The 21,258-nt window shown below is 35.3% G+C and overlaps 1 protein-coding gene across 1 annotated transcript in view; it reads left to right on the top strand.

The window, feature by feature from the left end:
- Positions 1-17,780, top strand: part of SLC30A9 (solute carrier family 30 member 9) — an 86,869-nt gene extending 69,089 nt beyond the window's left edge. Inside the window, exons 13-18 of the mRNA XM_040484881.1 lie at positions 780-851; positions 1,319-1,426; positions 4,031-4,196; positions 6,501-6,630; positions 8,720-8,833; positions 16,339-17,780. Coding sequence (XP_040340815.1) covers positions 780-851; positions 1,319-1,426; positions 4,031-4,196; positions 6,501-6,630; positions 8,720-8,833; positions 16,339-16,383 — 635 coding nt within the window. The 3' untranslated portion in view covers positions 16,384-17,780. The remainder of the gene's footprint in view (positions 1-779; positions 852-1,318; positions 1,427-4,030; positions 4,197-6,500; positions 6,631-8,719; positions 8,834-16,338) is intronic.
- Positions 17,781-21,258: the final 3,478 nt, after the last annotated feature.

Below are 21,258 nucleotides of genomic sequence, written 5' to 3'. Positions count from 1 at the left end.
ATATGTATTCAGCAGTCCACTCTTATAAATTGCTAAATTCCATTGATTAAAGAAAAACTAGAAATAGGAATCTACTTTGAGGAAGTAAATTCTTTGTATAATATAATATGGTTATTCCTATAATGGGTGGGGGCAAGGGAAAACCTTTTTGTTTTTGAGTATTTTATCGTAATACTCAGAACATTTGGAGTGAAGTATAAAAACATAACTATATATTGAGTTTTTAAAAGTCGGGTTTTAGTAGTGTTAATCACAGAAAGGTCACTCTTTGCAATAAAATATTTCAAAGTTTCTGCAAATTTCATCTGTAGCAGTTCTATGACAGAGAAGTACTGACATCATGTGGGAAACTGCCTGACTCATTGCTGAATTCATAGTGTGCTTACTTCCAAAACGTTGTCATTTGCTATGCATAGTGTTCCCTTCATCTTTAACAGTCTGTAAAATGGTGATAACACTACCTGCCTCAAAAGGTTGGGAGGGTCAGACGTAAATGTGCTTAGCGTGCTGCCTGCCAACCAGTTGCTGTCCAATAAATTAAGGTCATTAGGTTGTAGTTAGGAAATTAAAATTATTACGGTTTAGAAATATGGGGAATACTAGAAATTCATTGTAATGTGATGATTTTTGGAGTCTTGATAATGACTAGTTAATAGAGGACTTTTCTTTATTGACAACCCTGGCATTAAAAGTGTTGTGCCTCTTTAGTTTGAGATGCCATCTTTAAAGCTGGGAGGCATGAAGTTTTTTCCTTGCTGATATGAATGCTTTTCTTTCAGCAACACTTCTCGTTGCTGTAAATGAACTTCGTAGGAGTGCTCGGGCCAAAGGAATGCCATTTTATAAATATGGTATGTATTTTAGGTGTCCTATTTCATTCACCTCCTTTATTTTTTAAAATTGCCTAGTGCTGTTTCTTTTTTCCTTATAGATGTGTACAAAATATATCTCAATGTCTTCCCTGTGTGACTCTTACAATATATACGGTCTCTTTTAAAAAGAAATGTAGTGTGATATGAACGTGAATACTTTGTATTTTAACTTAAGTGAACTATGGTATTTCTGTATGTACTTATATTATTAGAGAAAGTAAAAAAAAAAAAGAAAGAAAGTAATTTGACTTTAAATTTGTTACTGTCAACATTTAAACCATGAAGTCATGTTTACATTGAACAGGATGTTTAAAATCAGGATCTCATACATTTTTGTCTTAATTTATATCTTAATTTTGAATGGATACTTATTAAAATGTTACCTGATAGTATCAAATTAGGATTTCAGAAAATTTCTTTTCTTGTCTGTACTCCAACCGATTAAGTGATGGAAAGTCGTGATCCTAGTACAAATGTTATATTACTGGAGGATACCGCAGCAGTCTTGGGAGTGATAATAGCAGCCACGTGTATGGGCCTTACTTCTATAACAGGTAAGTATTTCATAAATTACAGGTGATTTATTTGTAGTACTTAAGTAATTGTCTAATATGTGGGTATTTTCTTTTATATCACTGAATAATTAAAACCAATAGAGATTGTTAAATACTAATTCCATACTAACCATTTATTTGTATAAGACAATTAAGATAGCAAAAGTCTTCAGATGTGTCTCTTAGAAATTTTCTTTGTTTGAAATACAGAAAGGCTGTTAATAGAGCATTTCTATAATGTGCTTAACCTTCCTAGATGTGCCTTAATAAATTATGCAAGTACTCTGAGCTTCCTATTGATATTTGGCCTAGTGACCTTGTAGGTATATTAAGATGATATATGGGAGAGAACTTTAATAAACCCTAAAGTTCTAAATAAATATGTATTGTGGCTCTTGTTCATTTGTCTTCCATTGTTAGTGCCAATAACAACTGCTGTTGCTTTCCTGTTTCCTGGACTCTCTAGTTGCATTTATCCTCATTTTGGTAACTAGTTAAGTGTTTGGAAGACCAGTACAGATAAATAAGAAGACAGAAAAATCATTTTTAATTTCTAAAACAACCATTTAGTATAAAAGAACTAAATTTCTGAGGTTACAGTTCTCTCAGAATGGAACTTCCTCCATTTTTACCCATTTGCCCTTGCATACTTGAAATAATTGTAGGTGGTAAGCTTCCATGCTTCTGCAGTGTTTCTTATTTTTTTTTTTTTTAATGTTTATTTATTTTTGAGACAGAGAGAGACAGAGCATGAACAGGGGAGGGGCAGAGAGGGGAGACACAGAATCTGAAATGGGCTCCAGGCTCTGAGCTGTCAGCATAGAGCCCGACGCGGGGCTCGAACTCACAGACTGTGAGATCATGACCTGAGCTGAAGTCGGACGCTTAACCGACTGAGCCACCCAGGTGCCCCATGCAGTGTTTCTTAAAATAGTCGGAAATATGAATGGATCTTTCTTATTTTGAATGTACATTTTAAGACTAGACCAGCATTCTCTAATGTTCACTGTGATCCAGAATATTTGCATTGTTCTTCCAATTGACCTTCCCATTTTAGACATTTCTTAGACAAATTATTACTTAGCAAAATTTTAGGCTTAAGGAAAGTGAGACTTGATGAATAAGTCAACTGTTAATAGATTTTCTTTTACAAATAATAAAAACCAGTCAGATCAAACTTATACAAATTTTAGTTTTTAGAGTTTCACATTGTTTTAATTAGCTAGGTTAATTCATTTAAATTAAATAACATGCCAAGAAATCAATAAAACATTTTCCAACTAATATTTCTGTGTCTTCTGAAGGATTATTTATATAGGTATATTTTTAAATAAAAATAATGATGTAAATTTGTATTTTTAAAGAGCAGTATTTGATTTTGAACTCTGTAATTACAAACTTCCTAGTGGATTATGTTTTACAAGTGGGTCATTTCCAGCACTGTAGTACAGATTAGTCATTTTACTTTTTAGTGTTATATTTTGACTAAATGTTAGTAAAGCTAGTGTGTAAATTGACTTTTTTTTTAGTAAAATGAATGTATGTTTACCAAACATATTAATTTAATATTAAATTTAATATTGATATTTGATCTTTGGAATAAAAAATGTTTAATCATAAAAGCCTTGTACGTTAAGTTTATTAGGAAAATTTTAAATATATTTATTGATGTCTGATAATCAGCTTTTTTCATTGGTTCTGGGAGAGAATTAAGTCCCAACAAACTAAGGCAAACGTTAGAATCAGAATCACCTGGAGGGCTTGAGAAGACAATGAATGCTGGTCCCAACTCCAGTTTCCAATTCAGAGTCTTAGGTGAGGCCTAAGGACTTGCATTTTTACCAAGTTCTCAAGTGATGCTGATGCTGCTGATTAAGGAACCGTACTTTGAGAACCACTGCTCTAAGGTACCTATAGCATGCAGTGAGTTAACTTTTCTCCTTTGTATCTAGAATGATACTAGCTATGCATCATCCTTGAGTGAATGAGAAGAGTGATCCATATCATTTTTTGTATGGCTTAATTCTCGCACAGAACCTTGATAAGAAAAATAGACAAAAAATGTTTTGTTTTGTTTTTCAGCTTTTGATCTCCCAATTATTTTGTCAACATGGGACAGGAAAAGTGCTATTAATATATCAAAAAGAAATGGACTCTATTGTATTATTAATATGTATATGATATCTCTAAAATGCTCTGGACCCTCACTCATGTAATGACCAGATGCAAGAAAACAGATCTTAAATAATTAAACAGCCTGATACTCCTATGTAGTGTGAAGCACATTGTAGCATCCCCATTTTGTAGTATAGTAAACCTGTTAGGACAGTCATTAAAGGAATTCAGAATGAATTTTGGGTCCCTTGATTTACTAATTCTGGTTCTTTACTCACTAAAGCTGATTGAAATAATAGAAAATGTTAATTTACTTGAGGGTTGATGGGGGGTGGGAGGGAGGGGAGAGTGGGTGATGGGTATTGAGGAGGGCACCTTTTGGGATGAGCGCTGGGTGTTGTATGGAAACCAATTTGACAATAAATTTCATATATTGAAAAAAATGAAAAGAAAATGTTAATTTACTGACTTCTTATGTACTTTATTTAGGTAATCCCCTGTATGACAGCCTAGGTTCTTTGGGTGTGGGCACGTTACTAGGCATAGTCTCTGCGTTCCTCATCTACACTAACACAGAAGCACTCTTAGGGCGATCCATCCAGCCAGAGCAAGTACAGCGGCTGACTGAACTCCTGGAGAACGACCCATCAGTAAGGTCAGCTTATTCCAGTGATGCTGCTAATAAGGTTTACAAAAACATCTTATGAAATTTGTCAGTTTTTGCTTCATGTATTTCAGTGTCCTGTTGTTAGGTACATGTGTATTTGTAATTTTGCATATATTGTTTATAAAATCTAAAAAAGAGCTATAAGTAAAAAAGATGTACTGTGGCAGATTTGAAATTTTCTGGAAGAGTGAAATCTGTAGATTAAATTGGTAGAAAAAATAAATGTTAGTAATCCAGAAAGTTCATGCAGTTTTTTCAGTTATCTATCACTGTGTGCAAATTACTTCAAAACTTAGTGATTTAAAACAACATTTGTTACCTCACAGTTGGTGTGGGTCAGGAATCTGGGCATGGGCATGGTTTACCTGGGTCCTGTACTTAGGTTTCTTATAAACTGCAGTCAAAATTGTGGTTTATATACACAATGGAATACTACATGGCCATGAGAAAGAATGAAATATGGCCTTTCATAGCAATGTGGATGGAACTGGAGAATGTGATGCTAAGTGAAATAAGTCACACAGAGAAAGATAACCATATGTTTTAACTGTTACGTGAATCCTGAGAAACTTAACAGAAGACCATGGGGGAGGGGAAGGAAAAAAAAATTAGACGGAACCAAACCATAGGAAACTCTTAAAAACTGAGAACAATCTGAGGGTTGATGAGGGGTGGGAGGGAGGGGAGGGTGGGTGATGAGTATTGAGGAGGGCACCTGTTGGGATGAGCACTGGGTGTTGTATGGAAACCAATTAGACAATAAATTTCATATTTAAAAAAAACAAACAAACAATGCAGTCAAAAGGTGTTGGCTGGGACTGGAGTCATCTCCTGGGAAAGGATCTTCTTCTAAGCCCGCTCATGTAATTGTTGAGAGAATTTAGTTCCTTACTACATGGGTGTCTCCCACCTGGCCTCTTGCTTCATCATAGTATGCAAGATGAGAAGGCAATAGATACTGAGTGTGGACAAGATAAAGTCACAGATCGTCATCTAATCTTGGAAATGATAGCTCCTCACTTTGCCATGTTCCCTTGTTTAGGACAAGTCTAGCCCACATTGAAGGAGAGAGGATTGCACAAGGACTTGAGTACAGGAGGTGGGGCTTATCGGGAGCCATAGTAGACACACTGCTGATCACAAACACTTTTGTATCCAGTTAGTTCTGTATAAGTACATAAGGAAAAGGTATAGCTGCATATTTTCATTAGCTGCAATTTAGTATTAGTCAAATAATGAAATTTTTAAACGTGTTGTTAAGACTGAAGTAGGTATACTTTTTTAAAAAGAGTAAATTATATAGTTTCTTGCCTTTCTGGACAAGTTTTTCATTTTGGGCATATATAATTTTATAAATATTAAATGTTATTTTCATCCTGGTTGATAAATATACTTCTTTATTTCTATGGCTAAAGAATTTTAGACTCAATATTTAGTAACTTGCTCAGGATCACTCAGAAATTAGAGTCAAATGTTTTAAGAGTATTTGGAGTCTCATTTAAATTTGTTTTCCCAGTAGCTCTGTCTATCCCCAGGATTAACTGTTTTCTATTGTTTTATATATCCTGTAAAGAAAAGATGTTAATAGTGGTTACCATAGAAAGAAAAGACTTTCTCATTAGTTTCCTAAGGAAGATTGATTAGGGTTAGGGCAGGCAGAAGGGATGAAAAGCAGTTATGACACTTGAGCATCTGCTTCCCTTTCTGAAGATCTGGAGGGGAAATCCTGCCTCTGCTGTCGACTAGCTGAATTACCTTAGGCAAGTCACTTAGGTCCCTCTGGGAGTGTTGTATAATCTGTAAAGTAAATTTCATTCATTAAATGCTTTACATGTAGTTGCTACAGTATTAAAATTTTATGTATGTGTTGGTTCATTACTCCCCATATCAATCCCATGAGGTAGTTATTATTAACCTCATTCTGATAGTACTTTACAGTGGTATCAAGACTTGTAAAGAAGCTTTTGGGAAAAAGAAAAAAGGATTATGAGATGAAATAACATGGTAGAAAAGCAATTTAGAGTTGATTGGTTTTAATCCACCAACTATATAATTCATAACATTTATAAAACTATAATATTTATAAAGTTTGCATCTTTGTATGCATTATGAAAAAATAGCTAAATGGGCATTTTTTTGGATATTGATATATGGCACTTGATGCTGAACACTCTGAAAGCCATCTTGGTCCATTTTTATCACTGATGGGAAAAAACAAGAAATCTGCACTTTGCGCCATTAAAATATATATGTGCGTGTATATAAGTTTGTATGCGTTGTTCTTGATTACAGGGCAATTCATGATGTTAAAGCCACAGATCTGGGATTAGGGAAAGTAAGATTTAAGGCAGAAGTAGATTTTGATGGACGAGTTGTTACAAGATCATATTTAGAAAAACAAGATTTTGACCAAATGCTGCAGGTAAGTTTATGTATTTATTGTTTTCTTATATAGCCAAGGGTTACAAAAATTAAATTTTTAAGTAAATAAAATAAAACTGTTACAGGTCTTAAAATCACTTCAGCCTTCAACTTCTTAGGGTTCCAAAATCAGACAAAACCCTTCTATTTGCTGTAGATTGGGTCAGAGACAGCAGAAGAGCAAACTTACTATTCCAGTGCTTGTTACATGCCAGGCATTTTATATATGTTGTCTGATTTACTCTCAACAGCGCTGTGATGTAAAGAAATAATATTTTCAATTTTATTCATAGGCACATTGAGACACAGAAAGATTAATTAACTTGCCTAAAATTGCAGAGCCACAGTATGGAGTCAGATATGAATTTAGATCTCTGACTCCAAAACCCATGCTTTTTAAAATTAAGAATTAAATTTAAAGGAGAATTTACAGAGGCTGATATAATGAACAGTGCACCAGTTACCACTTGCCTTTGTCAAATCTTAACATTTTATTGTACTGTATTTACTTAGAATTAAAAACAAGCAATTGTTATAAAAATGGGTGAAGTTTTGGTTTTCTCCTTTTAGATCCCATTCTCCTTCCTCCATCCCTAGAACTAAAAATTGTTTTGAATTTAGTACGTCATTTCCATTCAGTTTTTATACTTTTCAGCATATTTTTCTTAACATAGTAGTATATAGCAGCATGTTGCATATTTAAAAATTGATATAAATGGTATACTGTCTGATTTCCTCTACAGTTTGTTTAACAGCATGGTTGTGAGATTCTCCCATATTAATATATACATATACCTCTAGTTAATTTATTTTAATTGCTACATAGTATTCTCTAGTGAATCTGTTGTAATTTATTTATCCAGTCTCCACTTGGACATTTCTGTCCACAGTGTCATTCTCATACATTTCCTTGTTCACCTATGCAAGAATTTCTTTAGAGTAGTGTACAGCTAGATTTAAAATAGATGGGCTATTGGGGCGCCTGGGTGGCGCAGTCGGTTAAGCGTCCGACTTCAGCCAGGTCACGATCTCAGGGTCCGTGAGTTCGAGCCCCGCGTCGGGCTCTGGGCTGATGGCTCGGAGCCTGGAGCCTGCTTCCAATTCTGTGTCTCCCTCTCTCTCTGCCCCTCCCCCATTCATGCTCTGTCTCTCTCTGTCCCAAAAATAAAATAAAAAACTTTGAAAAAAAAAAATTAAAAAAAAAAAAAAATAGATGGGCTATTGAGTAAACTTACCCTCAGCTTCCCTAGTTATTGGCAAATTGTGTAAAGTGTGTCAGTTGAACTTCCATCATTAGTATATCAGAGTTTCTATTATTTTACATTCTTACTAGGTGGTATTGTATTGACAGTTTTTAAATTGTTGTCATTATAAATATGAGAATTATAATTTATATTTAATTATAATTTATATTCCCCCTGGTAGTAGTAACGAGGTTAGTAAGCACTGAAATTTATTAACCGTTGGGATTTCCTCTACTTGCTTGTTTATTTAGTTAATTTCTGTTCTTCTGACAGATTTATAAACATTTTATTTGTAATATGCTCGACACGAATCCTTCCTCAGTTGTGTATACTAGTTTGTGATTTACTGTTTCACTTTGTTGTACAGAAGGTTTAATGCATTTTTAAACTTTATGTTAAATTTGTAATCTTTTTCTCTAGGCTTTTTATTATCTTGTTCAAGAAATCCTTCCTTTTCCCAGTATCATAAAAATATTCTCCTTTTTCTCTAAAAATATTGTGGTTGGTTTTCTACTCATAGTTTTTTAATTCACTTAGAATTATTTGTTTTTTTAATGATTTGCAGTAGGGATTTAATACTTTTTTCCTATAGAAAAATAATTGCCCTGGCACTATTTATTGAATAGTCTGTTCTGTTCCCACTGATTTTGGTAAGCTACCTCTGTGAAGTATTATACTCAATTTTTTGTTGAATTAAATTTTTTCAGAACTAGGTCATCCATCGCCTATCATGTGAAAGTTTTTCATTTTCATCAAACTTAATGGTGTTACGATTTTTTAAAGAAATCATCAGTGTACTACTATGATTTTTTTTATTTTGTCTTTCTGCTTTCATTTTCTTTATAGGAAATTCAAGAAGTGAAAACTCCTGAAGAACTAGAAACCTTTATGCTTAAACATGGAGAAAATATTATTGATACTTTAGGAGCTGAAGTAGACAGACTTGAGAAGGAACTGAAAGTAAGATGTCTTCGTAATAATAATAATGCCACCTGTTTTTGAGTACTTATGCTGTGGCAGACACTGCTAATAGCATCCCGTGTATGCATTTACCTTCTTAGTAACCCCAGGGTGTATGACTGGTAGTTGTGAAACAGAAAAATTACTGGGTTAGAGAAGTTGGGTAATTTACTCAAGGAAGGTAAGGGATTGGGATTTGAACCTTTGTCGTTCAATTCCAAAATCTGTACCTTCAACCACTATTCTATTTTTTTTTTTTCAACATTTATTTATTTTTGGGACAGAGAGAGACAGAGCATGAACGGGGGAGGGGCAGAGAGAGAGGGAGACACAGAATCGGAAACAGGCTCCAGGCTCCGAGCCATCAGCCCAGAGCCTGACGCGGGGCTCAAACTCACGGACCGCGAGATTGTGACCTGGCTGAAGTCGGACGCTTAACCGACTGTGCCACCCAGGCGCCCCTCAACCACTATTCTATACTGCTTGCTTAGTTTTCCAAAATAGTCAGAGATTTTGTGTTTTGAAATAAAAAGTATTTTGTAAGTTTCTAGAGAAAGATAAAAGGGAAACTTCAGATTTTGTTCAAAAGTTTGAAAAAATAGAATGTGTCCTTGAGCATACGCATCAATCTTCCTTTTACTCCATCTGTCATTTTATATTTTCCTTTTGCTTCTGTTCAGTTGGAGATCATTACAATCTATTGGTTTTTTACTGAAGTATTACCTGATAAGAGTATCTTTTTTTTTTTTTTTTAATGTTTATTTTTGAGAGACAGCACGAGCAAGGGAGGGAGGGCAGAGAGAGGGAGACAGAATCTGAAGCAGGCTCCAGGCTCTGAGCTGTCAGCACAGAACCCAGTGTGGGGCTTGAACCCACGAACTGTGAGATCATGGCCTGAGCCGAAGTCAGACACTTAACCGACTGAGGCACCGAGGCACCCCCCTGAATAGACTATCTTTAAACACGTCTCATTGTTTTCAGATTGTCTTTCATTGGCTCTTGAGTTCAAGTTTTTGCAATAAATAAAACTTATAAAAGATCTTTGACATACATAGCTTGTTGAAGGGAACACATCTTTCTTGATGTTGACCGTTCTTTTGTTAAAAACTGAAGGGAAATAGGGGTGCCTGGGCGGCTCAGTCAGTTAAGCGTCTGACTCTTGATTTTGGCTCAAGTCATGATCTAGGGTCATGAGATAGAGCCCCATGTGTGGCATTTCACTGGGCATGGGGCCTGCTTAAGTATGTGCATGTGCTCTCGCTCGCTCGCTCTCTCTCTCTCTCTCCTGTCTTAAAAAGAAAAATATTGAAGGGAAGAATTTCTATCACTACTTACTATCTTTTCTTTTAGACTCTAGATATCTGATCAGATTAATAGGACATCAAATAATACAGTTTTGTTTATGTTAATATTATAGTTTACAACATGATTTTCAAGTTTTAGAGGAGCAATTCTCAATTATTTTGGTCTTCGGATTCTTCACATTCTTAAAAATTATTGAGGACCCAAACAGCTTTTATTTATTCAAATTATAATGCTTTATTGATATTTACCAAATCATAAATTAAAACTGAGAATTTTAAAAATATTTATTCATTTCATGTTAATATAAATAATATTTTAATGAAAAATAACTATAGTTTCTAAAATGAAAAAAATAGAAGAGTGATATTGTTTCACATTTTTGTAAAAATCTAAGACCGCTGGATTCCCATATCTGCTTCTGCATTTATTCTGTTGACGTACATTGTTTTCGTTGAAGGATATAAAGAAAAGGGAGTAGTCTTTGTAAGTATTCTTAAAGCCTTTTCAGATAATTGTGGTATTCTTATGTGATGTTAAACCCATACCTGACACCTGGTAGCCTCTTAAAGCTTAGTTGCAATGTGGAATCTGAAACCATATCAAAGAACTTTCCACATACTGTTTGTGAAGTTAAGGGACACAGTTCACAAGATCACCCTCCTTTCTGGCACCAGTTACAAAGTTCAAGGATTCCTCCTATCATCCTAGGTTTGATAATTCACAAAAAGGACTCACAGAACTCATGGGTTGCTTTTATACTCCTGGTTATGGTTTATTACAGTGAAAGGAAGGATTAAAACTAGCCAAGGGAAGAAGTGCACAGGAGAGAGTTCTAAACACAGTTTCAGTTGTCCTCTCCACTATGGAGTCATGGACACTGTTACTTTCCTGACAGTGATGTGTGGCAGTTTGCAGAGTATTAATCAGGGAACCTTAACTGAGCCTTGGTGTCCAGAGATCTTACTGGGGCTCCATAGTTGACTGCTAAGTGGTCAACCTTTCATCTCTAGCCACTCCAAGGAAGAGCTGACACTTTTAGTCTCTAGTCCCATTTGGATATATAGCGGATATTGTGTGGCCAAAGATAAACAAAGACAAAATTTTCAGCCAGGACATTCCAAGGGCCTAACAATCACCTCCCAGTAGCCAAGGGCAAAGGCCAGACCTCTCTTGGGGTATGATTAATTATCTACTATACACTATTAAAATTTGTTGGTCTGTCTTTGTACTCTGGATGGATCTCTTAATCCATGCATGATTCCAGAATGTTATGAATTGGCCATTTGGGAAATACTAACTCACTGAGTTTATGCACATCTTTCAAATGGTGACACATTTCTAAGTATTCGGAAGCTGTCAAGGTCACGGTGGTAGATACAAGTTTTTCAGCATTCTAATATTCATTTGAAAGCTTGCATTTTACCATTAACAACAAATACTGTTGTTTTCCTTGAAGTAACAGATTCATTTTGTTCATTTTTTTTTCATTTTCATTTTTTAAGAAGATCCCTGCCAAATACCCAATTTGAATAACCGTAGTTTGTTCATTTTTCTTTCAAGTAAAAATGGGGTTTACTTAGATAAGCTCACTTGTTGTTGTTGTTGTTCTTGTTGTTGTTGTTAAGAAGGCTCCACCCTCAAGGTAGTGCTTGAACTCACGACCCACGACCCTGAGCTCAAGACTTGCATGCTCTACCAACGGAGCCAGCCAGGCGCTCGTACATGGTGTTATGTAAACAAGCATCTGATTTAGCTCATAACTCCAGCTCGTCCCAGAGTGCTTCTCTTTGTGACCTCAGACCTCAGTGTGAAGCAGGAGGGTCTAAGAATACTCCCCATTTTGTCACAGAATATTTTAAAAAGTGTACTCAGGCATTGAGGTTTAATAAACCAGTGTTTTTACTACTTCATGAAGGACTTTTTAAAGTGAAACTGGCTTTTTTTTTTTTTTAATGTGTCTGCCAGTAAAGGAACACAATGACTCCATATAATATGAGTTGGGTGGCAGTTGCCTTGAATTGTGCAAAGATGCCATCAATTTTATCTACCATTGCTTTTATGTCATCAGAGGAAATACCAGCATAGTAAAGGCAAATAACATCAGTGTTATAAAAATAGCTTTGACCTTGGAGTCTCCCTTGAAAAGGTGTCAGAACCTTTGGACCACACTTTGAAAGTCACTTTTCCGAATATAACACAAGATGATTATTTTTGTGCAGGGTGACACAAGAATGAATAAACTTTGCTTTTCCATTCTATCTTTTTAAAACAATTTCCCTGGAAAGGATAAAATAATGAGCTTTTAGACTAAATCTTTATTTTAGCTTTACTCGTTAATAGAAACAATAAGTCAGAAGCCAGATATGAGAATAATTAACAAATTGGTCATTCTTAACTATATTTACTCTTATCACAATCAGATAAATTTATTGGTTTTGTTTAGCTTTGTGCTTTAATTAGAAGCTATTAAATCTTTAACGCACTGAACTAACTCATGTGTTTCTGAATTATATAAGACTTTCAAACCAGGAAGCAAAGTTTAACCCATACTTTCAGGTTAGAATCCTCTCTAAGGTAATAAGGCATAATTAATGTTAAAGAAAGTTCTTCCTAATTGAGGAACTAAACCAGGAGAGGACATAAATGTAATTCTCTTATCTTGTTTTGAAAATAAGCTGATCATCTTTTGAAAACTAAAACTTTGGCATATTCCCTTTTTTAGTATCTAAGCATGGTTGTCTTCTCAATTTAAATTTGAATAATTATTGAATCACTTTGGAAAGTCACACTCAATAATAAAATTCAGCAGTCTAGCCATCTCTATTGAGTGATGCCATTTATCTGATAATTATTAAAATAGTATTTTTGGCTAAAATCTATAACCTGCATAGTTCCTTTTTTTTTTTCTTCAAATTTTAATGAGAGAGAGTGCACAGCAGGGGAGAGGGGCAGAGGGAAAGAGAGAGAAAAAAATCCTAAGCAGGCTCTACATTCAGTGTGGAGAATGACACGGGGCTCAATCCTACGACACTGGGATCATGACCTGAGTCAAAATCAAGAGTCAGATTCTCAGCTGATTAAGCCACCCAGGCACCCTTACAACTTGCATAGTTCTATGTAAAAACATTAAAAATAATAGAAGCTAATGTATATTATAGAAGCTAATCATGTAGTATAAATGTGAAATATATATTAAGTTCTTTGAACTGTTAACTAAAATTTTTTTGCTTTACCTCTATATTTCAATCTTCTTCTATGAAGTTTTTTATGTTTGGGAAGCAGTAATTCTATGGGAAATTAATTCAGTGGGATGATGCCATAGTATTTGCAAATTCCTAATAAGTAGTATTCCAGTTAAATGCTGTGCCCTTTACTCTGTCTTTTGCTTCTTGAATTGCATCCTCCTGTAGCATTTTTTTGAGTCTGCAACATTATAAAATTACACTATTTGGTTTTTATCTCTCTAAAATATGAGTGTTGAAATAAATTTGTGCTATGTAAAATGTTCTAATTCAAGTTGAATAGTGCCTGGGACATAATAAATCAATAAGTATCTGTAGAACAAATGAATGAAAATTACAAATTGAACACCAATTATTGATATTCAGCTGTTTATTCAGTTTCTGCTATATGCACGTGATACCTTATTAGGCACTAAACATTAAAATCTAAGGGTATTAATCCTATTTTTTTTATTCATTCATATTGTGCCTGTCTTCGTATTTGGCACATTTCATGTTAGGAATTTGATAATTTTCTCTGAAAAAACTTGATTTTAAAACAGAATACATCAAGTTTTTACTTTCTTTTTCTTTTTTCTTAAAGTTTATTTATTTTTGAAAGGGCACAAGCTAGGGAGGCATAGAGAGAAAGGGAGACACAGTCTCTAGGCTCTGAGCTGACAGCCGATGCAGGGCTTGAACTCACAAACCGTGAGATCATGAGCTGAAGTCGGTCACTTAACTGACTGAGCCACCCAGGTGCCTCAGTTTCTTTTTCTTGAGATTAGAATTTTTTTTTGGTACACATTTTACATATAGTGGTTTTTTTTAGACAGAATAATTTCAAATTTTCCATTAATACCTAAACTTTTTAAAGTCATATTGGGATGGGTTAGGGTGGATTGGAAAGAGAAAATAAAATTCAGTTTCATTTCTGTTAGAGGAAATCTTTTTTATTCTGTATTGAATTTAAGGAATTCTAGAAAAGAGCAAATAGTTTAAGGTAAAGAGAAAATTGAGAACAAAAGTGTACCCCCATGTTTGGGGGTCCCCTGGCCACTCTCATATTAGTATCCAAGAGGAGAGTACCCCCAGGTATACTGGAACAAAACTAGTCATAAGAAGAATGCCAGTGCACACTCAGTTAAAATGCTCTAGCTGGAGCTAAACTCTAGTGTTATATCAGATTCTTGCCTTTATAATTGAATTCCTTTGAGTAATATGCAAATGTTCCTAATCCTGACTGATTATCAGAATCACTTAGAAGAGCTTTTTCCCCATGTTGATTGATTGGTTTAATATTTACTTAATAATCTCTACACCCAGCATCGGCCCGAACTCATGACCCCAAGATCAAGAGTCGCATGCTCTTCCAACTGAGCCAGTCAGGCGCCCCTACTTTTATAATTTTTATCAAATAATGTAAAAAAATATATACAAAATTTATAAAGTCAAACAGAACTGAAAAGCTTATAAACAGAAGTGTCACCTGCCTCACCATCCTCAGTCATGCTTAGAAGCAACTATTTTTAATATTTCTTTTAGATTTACTGCCGTATTTCTATAGGAAGGTCTTAAACTGCTTCCGCGTTATTTATTTCCTCTTTGATAGATGTAAGTTACTTATATAGTTTTATATGTTCTCTCTGTCCTGCATTCTCATAATGTCATTATATTACATTTTATTACACTTTTAATCCCTCCCCCCACTCCCAGATTTAGGTGTCCTTCCTTTTTGTACCCATAAAGATACAACCCAAGACCTTTACCTTGCTCTTTAAGTAGCAGACTACTCTAAGTGCCTGCTTACTTAACCTGTATTTCCTCACTGGACGGACGTTCGTTGAAGACAAGTACTGTTTTGTTTCCTGTTCATTGTTGTATACTTCAGTGCCTGGCATAGAATAGGAATGTAATAAAGATACTTTCTGTTGTTGAAGTTCCTTAAGCCGGCATTTAAAATTTTTCACAACCTGGTTTCTGCCTGCCTTTCCAGCCTCATTACTGATCCTGCCCTTTTTGCAACCCCTGTGGCTAACTATACCATATGGCCAGCACACCCTTCTCCGGCTGACTTTGCTTGTATTGTTTCCTCTGTCTAGATGACGATCCTCGTCGTCATCTATCTGGAAAACTCACTACTTTCAGGCCTTGTTTAGATACTCTCAGTGAAGTCTTACTCAATCTCATGAGTTAAATAGATCTGGCGGTTTTGTTCCCCGAGTTAGCGTTTCAGTGCATTCATTGTAATAGTTAGGAGCTTGAGGTCCAGAATGTATCCTGGCTTCGTCACTTAGTAGCTCATAACGTAGGTAGGTTAGTTAATTTCTTCAAACTTCAATTTTCCCATATATAAAATGGAAATAATTGAGTTATGAGGATTTTAAAACACACATGCACGTGAAGGCCCTTACTTAGCATGGTACTTGACATAAGGGTGACTGCTTATTAAATGTCAACTGCTATTTTTATTAGCCGCAATGCTTTCCCTTGTAGATGGTTACTGATACACTGGTCTTGCTGGCTAAACTGAGTCCATCAAGGTCAAGAACAGACTTACTAATAATCATAGCTCCAGCTCCACTATTTAGCACAGTGCCTGCCACAAGACTATATGGGGTGTTGCTAAAATATATAAAATAAGTGAATGTCAGCTCATTTCTTCAGATTGTTACTGTTTTACAGTGATTTTCTTTTCACCACAAACGAGTGTATTTACAGTGCTTTGCAATGCTTGGCACATACTAGGTTCTTCATCCATTAATGTATTAATGAACATTTGAACAAACTCAGGGAGATGGGGCTACTTACCATATTGTTTATAGTGTGTAGTATTCATCTATTGATTTTTATCTTGCTAATATGCTACACTGAAGTCGTTTGACCAAATGTTGTCAGTGGCTTTAGTGATCTAACAGAATAAAAGGAAACAAAATTCAGTTTTGCTATGAATAATGTGGTGGTGATTTTTCCTTCCAGAAACGAAATCCCGAAGTTCGACATGTAGATTTGGAGATATTGTAGATTTTATTGAATGAATCTCTTTGGAGGAAAGCCTTGGAAACAAGTCCGCGAGCCTGCTCTCCTGTACTGAAGGTGTCAGGGCCATTCAGAAGCTGTTTTTTTTGAAGATGAGGAAGTATTTAATGTGAAGGGCAGTTCAGCATCTACAGAATGACTACTTCATCCTTGTAAGGGACCTATTACAAGTTGAATCAATTTGGAAATCATGTTTTTATGTTTCAATAGAGAACATTTTAGTTACTTACATTGTTCATAATTTTTCATTTTACCCTGTCAGGGTATATTGTATCTTGTGATCATGTTTCCTTTCTTTACATTTGTAAAAATAAGCATCATCCATAGGATTATGAGTTTTAATTTTGTTACCTTTGAAGATGTCACTCCATCAGAACCTGCCAATCTTGAATGTTCTGGCTAAATTTAGTTTTTAAATAGTCACTCTGTTTTTTCCTTACAGAATGTGGAAATTATTTCTACATAATTCTGCCCTGAGCATTAAGAGGAACACTCTCCTATCCTAGTTATCCATAAATGTTCATTCCAGAAACAGCTTAGTTACTGAATCGAAGGAGGACATTTCAGTCCACCTTTTAGGTTGTAGTAGTTGCCATTTTGTAAATTTCTTATCTCTCCTTTACTTTTTTCTTTATTTAGTTTAATTTTTCCAGTGTAGGAGATACAGAATAACCCTGGATGTTTCCATAGGCCAGTTTGATGGCTGGGTTTTTTTTGTTTGTTTGTTTTTTAACTGGCTTCAGTGCCATAATGTGTATTTACTAGGCGGTAATGCATTTATAAGCATTTTAAAATTCTGTAAAATGGACTAGAAATATTTATAATTTTACAGACGGGACAGCATTTTATTTTTAATTTATTTTAAAAGGCACTACTCATGTAAATCTGAACTGTGAGATATTTCTTGCTTTAAGAGAAAGAGAAGTAAATCTCTTATGCGGAAACTTGTGGCCATGATTTTGTATAATATCATAGTCAATAGTGTGTCTGTAACATGAGTTTCTTACAGTTATAAATGGGCATTTATCATAATATATGGTTAAAACATTATGTAAGTAAGTAGCTTTCTAGTGATAAGGTACCAAGGTGAAAAAACATACAATTCAGTAATGAAAAATTTAGTGCAAAACTACAGCTGTGTCTCCATTCATCAAAATAACTCATGCACTTTAAGTTGTTCAGGGTGGTAGTGAGCATTGTCCATGCAAGAGTTGTAGCTGGGTGATTCTTTGCTGGATAAGTGGGTGGTTGATGTAAGAACCTAACTACTTGTATGAGGTCAGTGGCTAAAAACTTAACTTAGATGGAAGTTTATGAATCACAGCAGATTGTAATGCTGGAAACAAAAAATAAACATTTGATTAAAGGGTTTGTAATGGTAATTTTTTGATCCAAAAGTGTCATGTATTAGAAAATCATGAAAATTTATGTTGGGGTACATTTTTTTTACCTTTGCAGAGCATTTTGCGTATTGTACATTTTAAGTGAAATAACATTCCAGTTTTATTTTTGAAGATATAAAATTGTTATACGCACACACACACACAATTTGATTCTGGTTCTTATGGTCACAAATTCTTCCCTTTTTTTTTTTTTTTTAACTGTGTTTTATTCCTTATACTTCACTCTATACTGTTTCTATCTTCTCTCCCCTTCCCACTTGCCATTTGTTAGTCCCATGTCACTGCCATATGGGAAGGTACGTGATTATATCCAATTTCCTCCTAGGAAAATTACTCTGAAAAATTCCACATAGCAAAAATAGGAATAGTGAATTCATTTAGGAAAGAATGTCAAAGTTGGGATACAGAAGTTATTCCAAATGGTAGGTTTTTTAAGGATTCCCTAAAAGAAGCCAGTGCCGGATATTTCCTTGAGTTTTCTAATCTGATTTTGACTGAGATCATACCTATTCTTAAATAATAATTGAAGGCTTCTGTTTCTGTCATTTCTTTCCAGCTCTGTTCTGCACTGATCTTGTAAAGTTTGTTTAACAAAATTTGACATAAAGAAGTACAGCATTATCTATGAATTTGAGTATTTCTATGGAATCAGGGAATGTATGCTATCACTGCTTTTGTTTTTTTGTTTTTTTTTTTTTTTTCTTCCTTTTAAACTAGAGTCAAATTTGAATTTTAAAACCAGGGAATTTGGACCTTTTTCTTTTTCTTTTTGAAAGAGACAGAGCGCATGAGAGAGAATGGGGAAGGGCAGAGAGATAGGGAGACTGAGGATCTGAACTGGGCTCTGTGCTGACAGCAATGAGCCCAGTGTGGGGCTCAGATTCACAGAGTGTGAGCTCATGACCTAAGCCAAAGTCAGACACTTAACTGAGCCAGCTAGGTGCCCCTGGGCCTTTCAAAATAAGAGAAGGGGCACCTGGGTGGCTCAGTCGGTTAAGCATGGACTCTTGACCTCGGCTCAGGTCATATCTCCTGGTTCCTGAGCTTGACCCCCTCGGGCTCTGCGTGATGGTGCAGAGCCTGCTTGAGATTCTGTCTCCCTCTCCCCCTGCCCCTCCCCCACTTGCTCTGTATCTCCTCTCAAAATAAATAAAGACAAACTTATAAATAGGGGCGCCCGGGTGGCTCAGTCAGTGAAGCGTCTGACTTCAATTCAGGTCATGATCTCGCGGTGTCTGAGTTCGAGCCCTGCGTCAGGCTCTGTGCTGACAGCTCAGAGCCTGGAGCCTACTTCGGTTTCTGCGTCTCCTACTCTTTCTGCCCCTCCCCTGCTCATGCTCTGTTTCTTTTCCTCTCAGAAATAAATTAAATAAATAAATAGGCTATCAAGTTCAGGTTTCTTGTTTTTGTGTTTTCCAAATTAATACTTTTGAGTCCTGACCTGATGCATACCATTTGAATATTTAAGCATGTAAATAAATCTCAGCGTTTTCAAGGGAAATAGCTTCTGTGGTAGAATAATTGCGAAAGTAACGTTGGACAGTGAAGAGGGCAGTCATGGACCTGGGACTCCTACTTGTATTAAGCTGCATTTAGGAACTCAAAGGTGAAGATTGCTTGTTTTCAGCTCCGGCTGAGAATGGATCTCTAATCACCTGTAAATAGCAGGCACCAAACTAAGGTGGCACATTTTTTAGACCAGGGCAGTGGGAGCATGAGGGATGGAAACTTATTTTTAAGTGGCCGTCTTGGTGGCCAATAATAATACCTAATTCCAAGGATGGAGATTTCTGAACATGTACTGAAGAAACTGAGATAGGATTAGATTGGAAATTTTTCAAATTTTTTTCAAAAACAAAGTTAATCTCTGCCATACATCTTCCTCCTCACACACCAAGTAACCCAGAATAACAAAATGGCATAAGACTTGAATTTTGGGTATATGAATTTTAGTGTTACCTTAATTATCCCATAATTTGAAAAAAGCTTTTTGCTAAACTTGTACCATCTAGAGGAAATGACTTAAGTTTTAAATCTGATGACTTTTTGAGGTAGAATGCTGGGAACTACAGAAAATTACACAGGCATTTAGAATTTATACTGTCTTTCTTAGATTGCATTTGTCAGGCTTGGGCATCTCTTCTAAATGTGATGACCCCTAATTTGCCAAACTGTCAGGAGTCAGTGAAGCAAAGAATTGAAGGTAAAATGTTGATTCAAAGATTGTCTCCCCTAAATCCCTCATCCCTGTGTCTGAAATGGAAATTTGGAAGGCATTTATATGGAAGATGGTTCTGGCAGCCTTTATATTTGCACTAAGTTTACTAGCATCCCTAGACTTGGTTTGATGGAACAGAAAATTTTTGTTTCTATTATATTGTATTTCATCTGTCTGATTTTGCTGGCAGATTAAGATGGTCCTGGTCCCTCAGGATGCTTTTTCCTTAACAAATGTCACATGGCAAGTAAGAGCAGTTCACTTACTAGTTTCGGATTTTTTTCTCCTGATAAATAAATGTTTTTGTCAACATAAATCCTTTTTTACCTCATGTAGTAAGAACTAAATCGTAAAGTGTAGACTGATATATTTTACCATAAAAATGCCCGCATATTGGTGCCTGGGTGGCTCTCTCAAAAATAAATTTTTTAAATGCCTGCATTTTTGAACAATTTATTAATCATTGAGTATGCTTGTTAGTTTGTAAATTTCCTGGTTTTACAAAACTAAAGTGTAACAACTCTTAAATCATTTTATAATCATTTTTCAGCGTAAAGAAAACTTAGTTTTATAAGTTTGTTTATTTAGAAAGAGAGCGTGCATAAAAGGGCAGAAAAAGAGGGGGGCTGGGGAGAGAGAATCCCAAGCAGGCTCTGCATTTGTGCAGGGACTGATGCGGGATTCAAACTCACAAACCGTGAGATCATAACCTGAGCTGAAGTCAGATGCTTAACCAACGGAACCCCCCAGGAGCCTTGAAGAGAACTGCTGTTAATATACTGTTAGGATATTATGTGTTTGATAAAGCACAAACCCAAAAAGTTCTATCCCTTATTGGTACGTAGTATCATTCCATTTTGACAACACTAGATTATGTAAACATGTTAACTAGGTTCTTTCTTTTGAGAAGTGTCTATATAACATATTTAGAGGAACAAGTACAAAACAAAAAACACCAAAAGCTGCAGCCTAGAGCCAGCCCGCACTGGGGTCCATGTTGAATTCTATGCTAATCCTAATGTAGGAATTCTGACTGTATTTTTTTCACACGAAACTAAACCAAAGTAATACTGAAAGTAATGTATTTTGAAGGGCATATTTCCCTCCCCAAAATCAAAATTTATTAAAAATAGAAACACAATAATTCAGAATTTGCATAGCAAAATGAAGAATTGTATCTGTATCTTTAAGGGCTTGTAGAGGCTTTAAAATAGCCTTAAAACATGTCTGTTGGTATTA

The sequence above is a fragment of the Herpailurus yagouaroundi genome, unplaced genomic scaffold (assembly GCF_014898765.1).
Source record: "Herpailurus yagouaroundi ecotype Mexico unplaced genomic scaffold, PumYag 28, whole genome shotgun sequence".
In the NCBI taxonomy this organism is placed as follows: Eukaryota; Metazoa; Chordata; class Mammalia; order Carnivora; family Felidae; genus Herpailurus; species Herpailurus yagouaroundi.
Note: the sequence above shows the minus strand (reverse complement) of the source record. Positions and strands in the feature narration are given on the sequence as shown.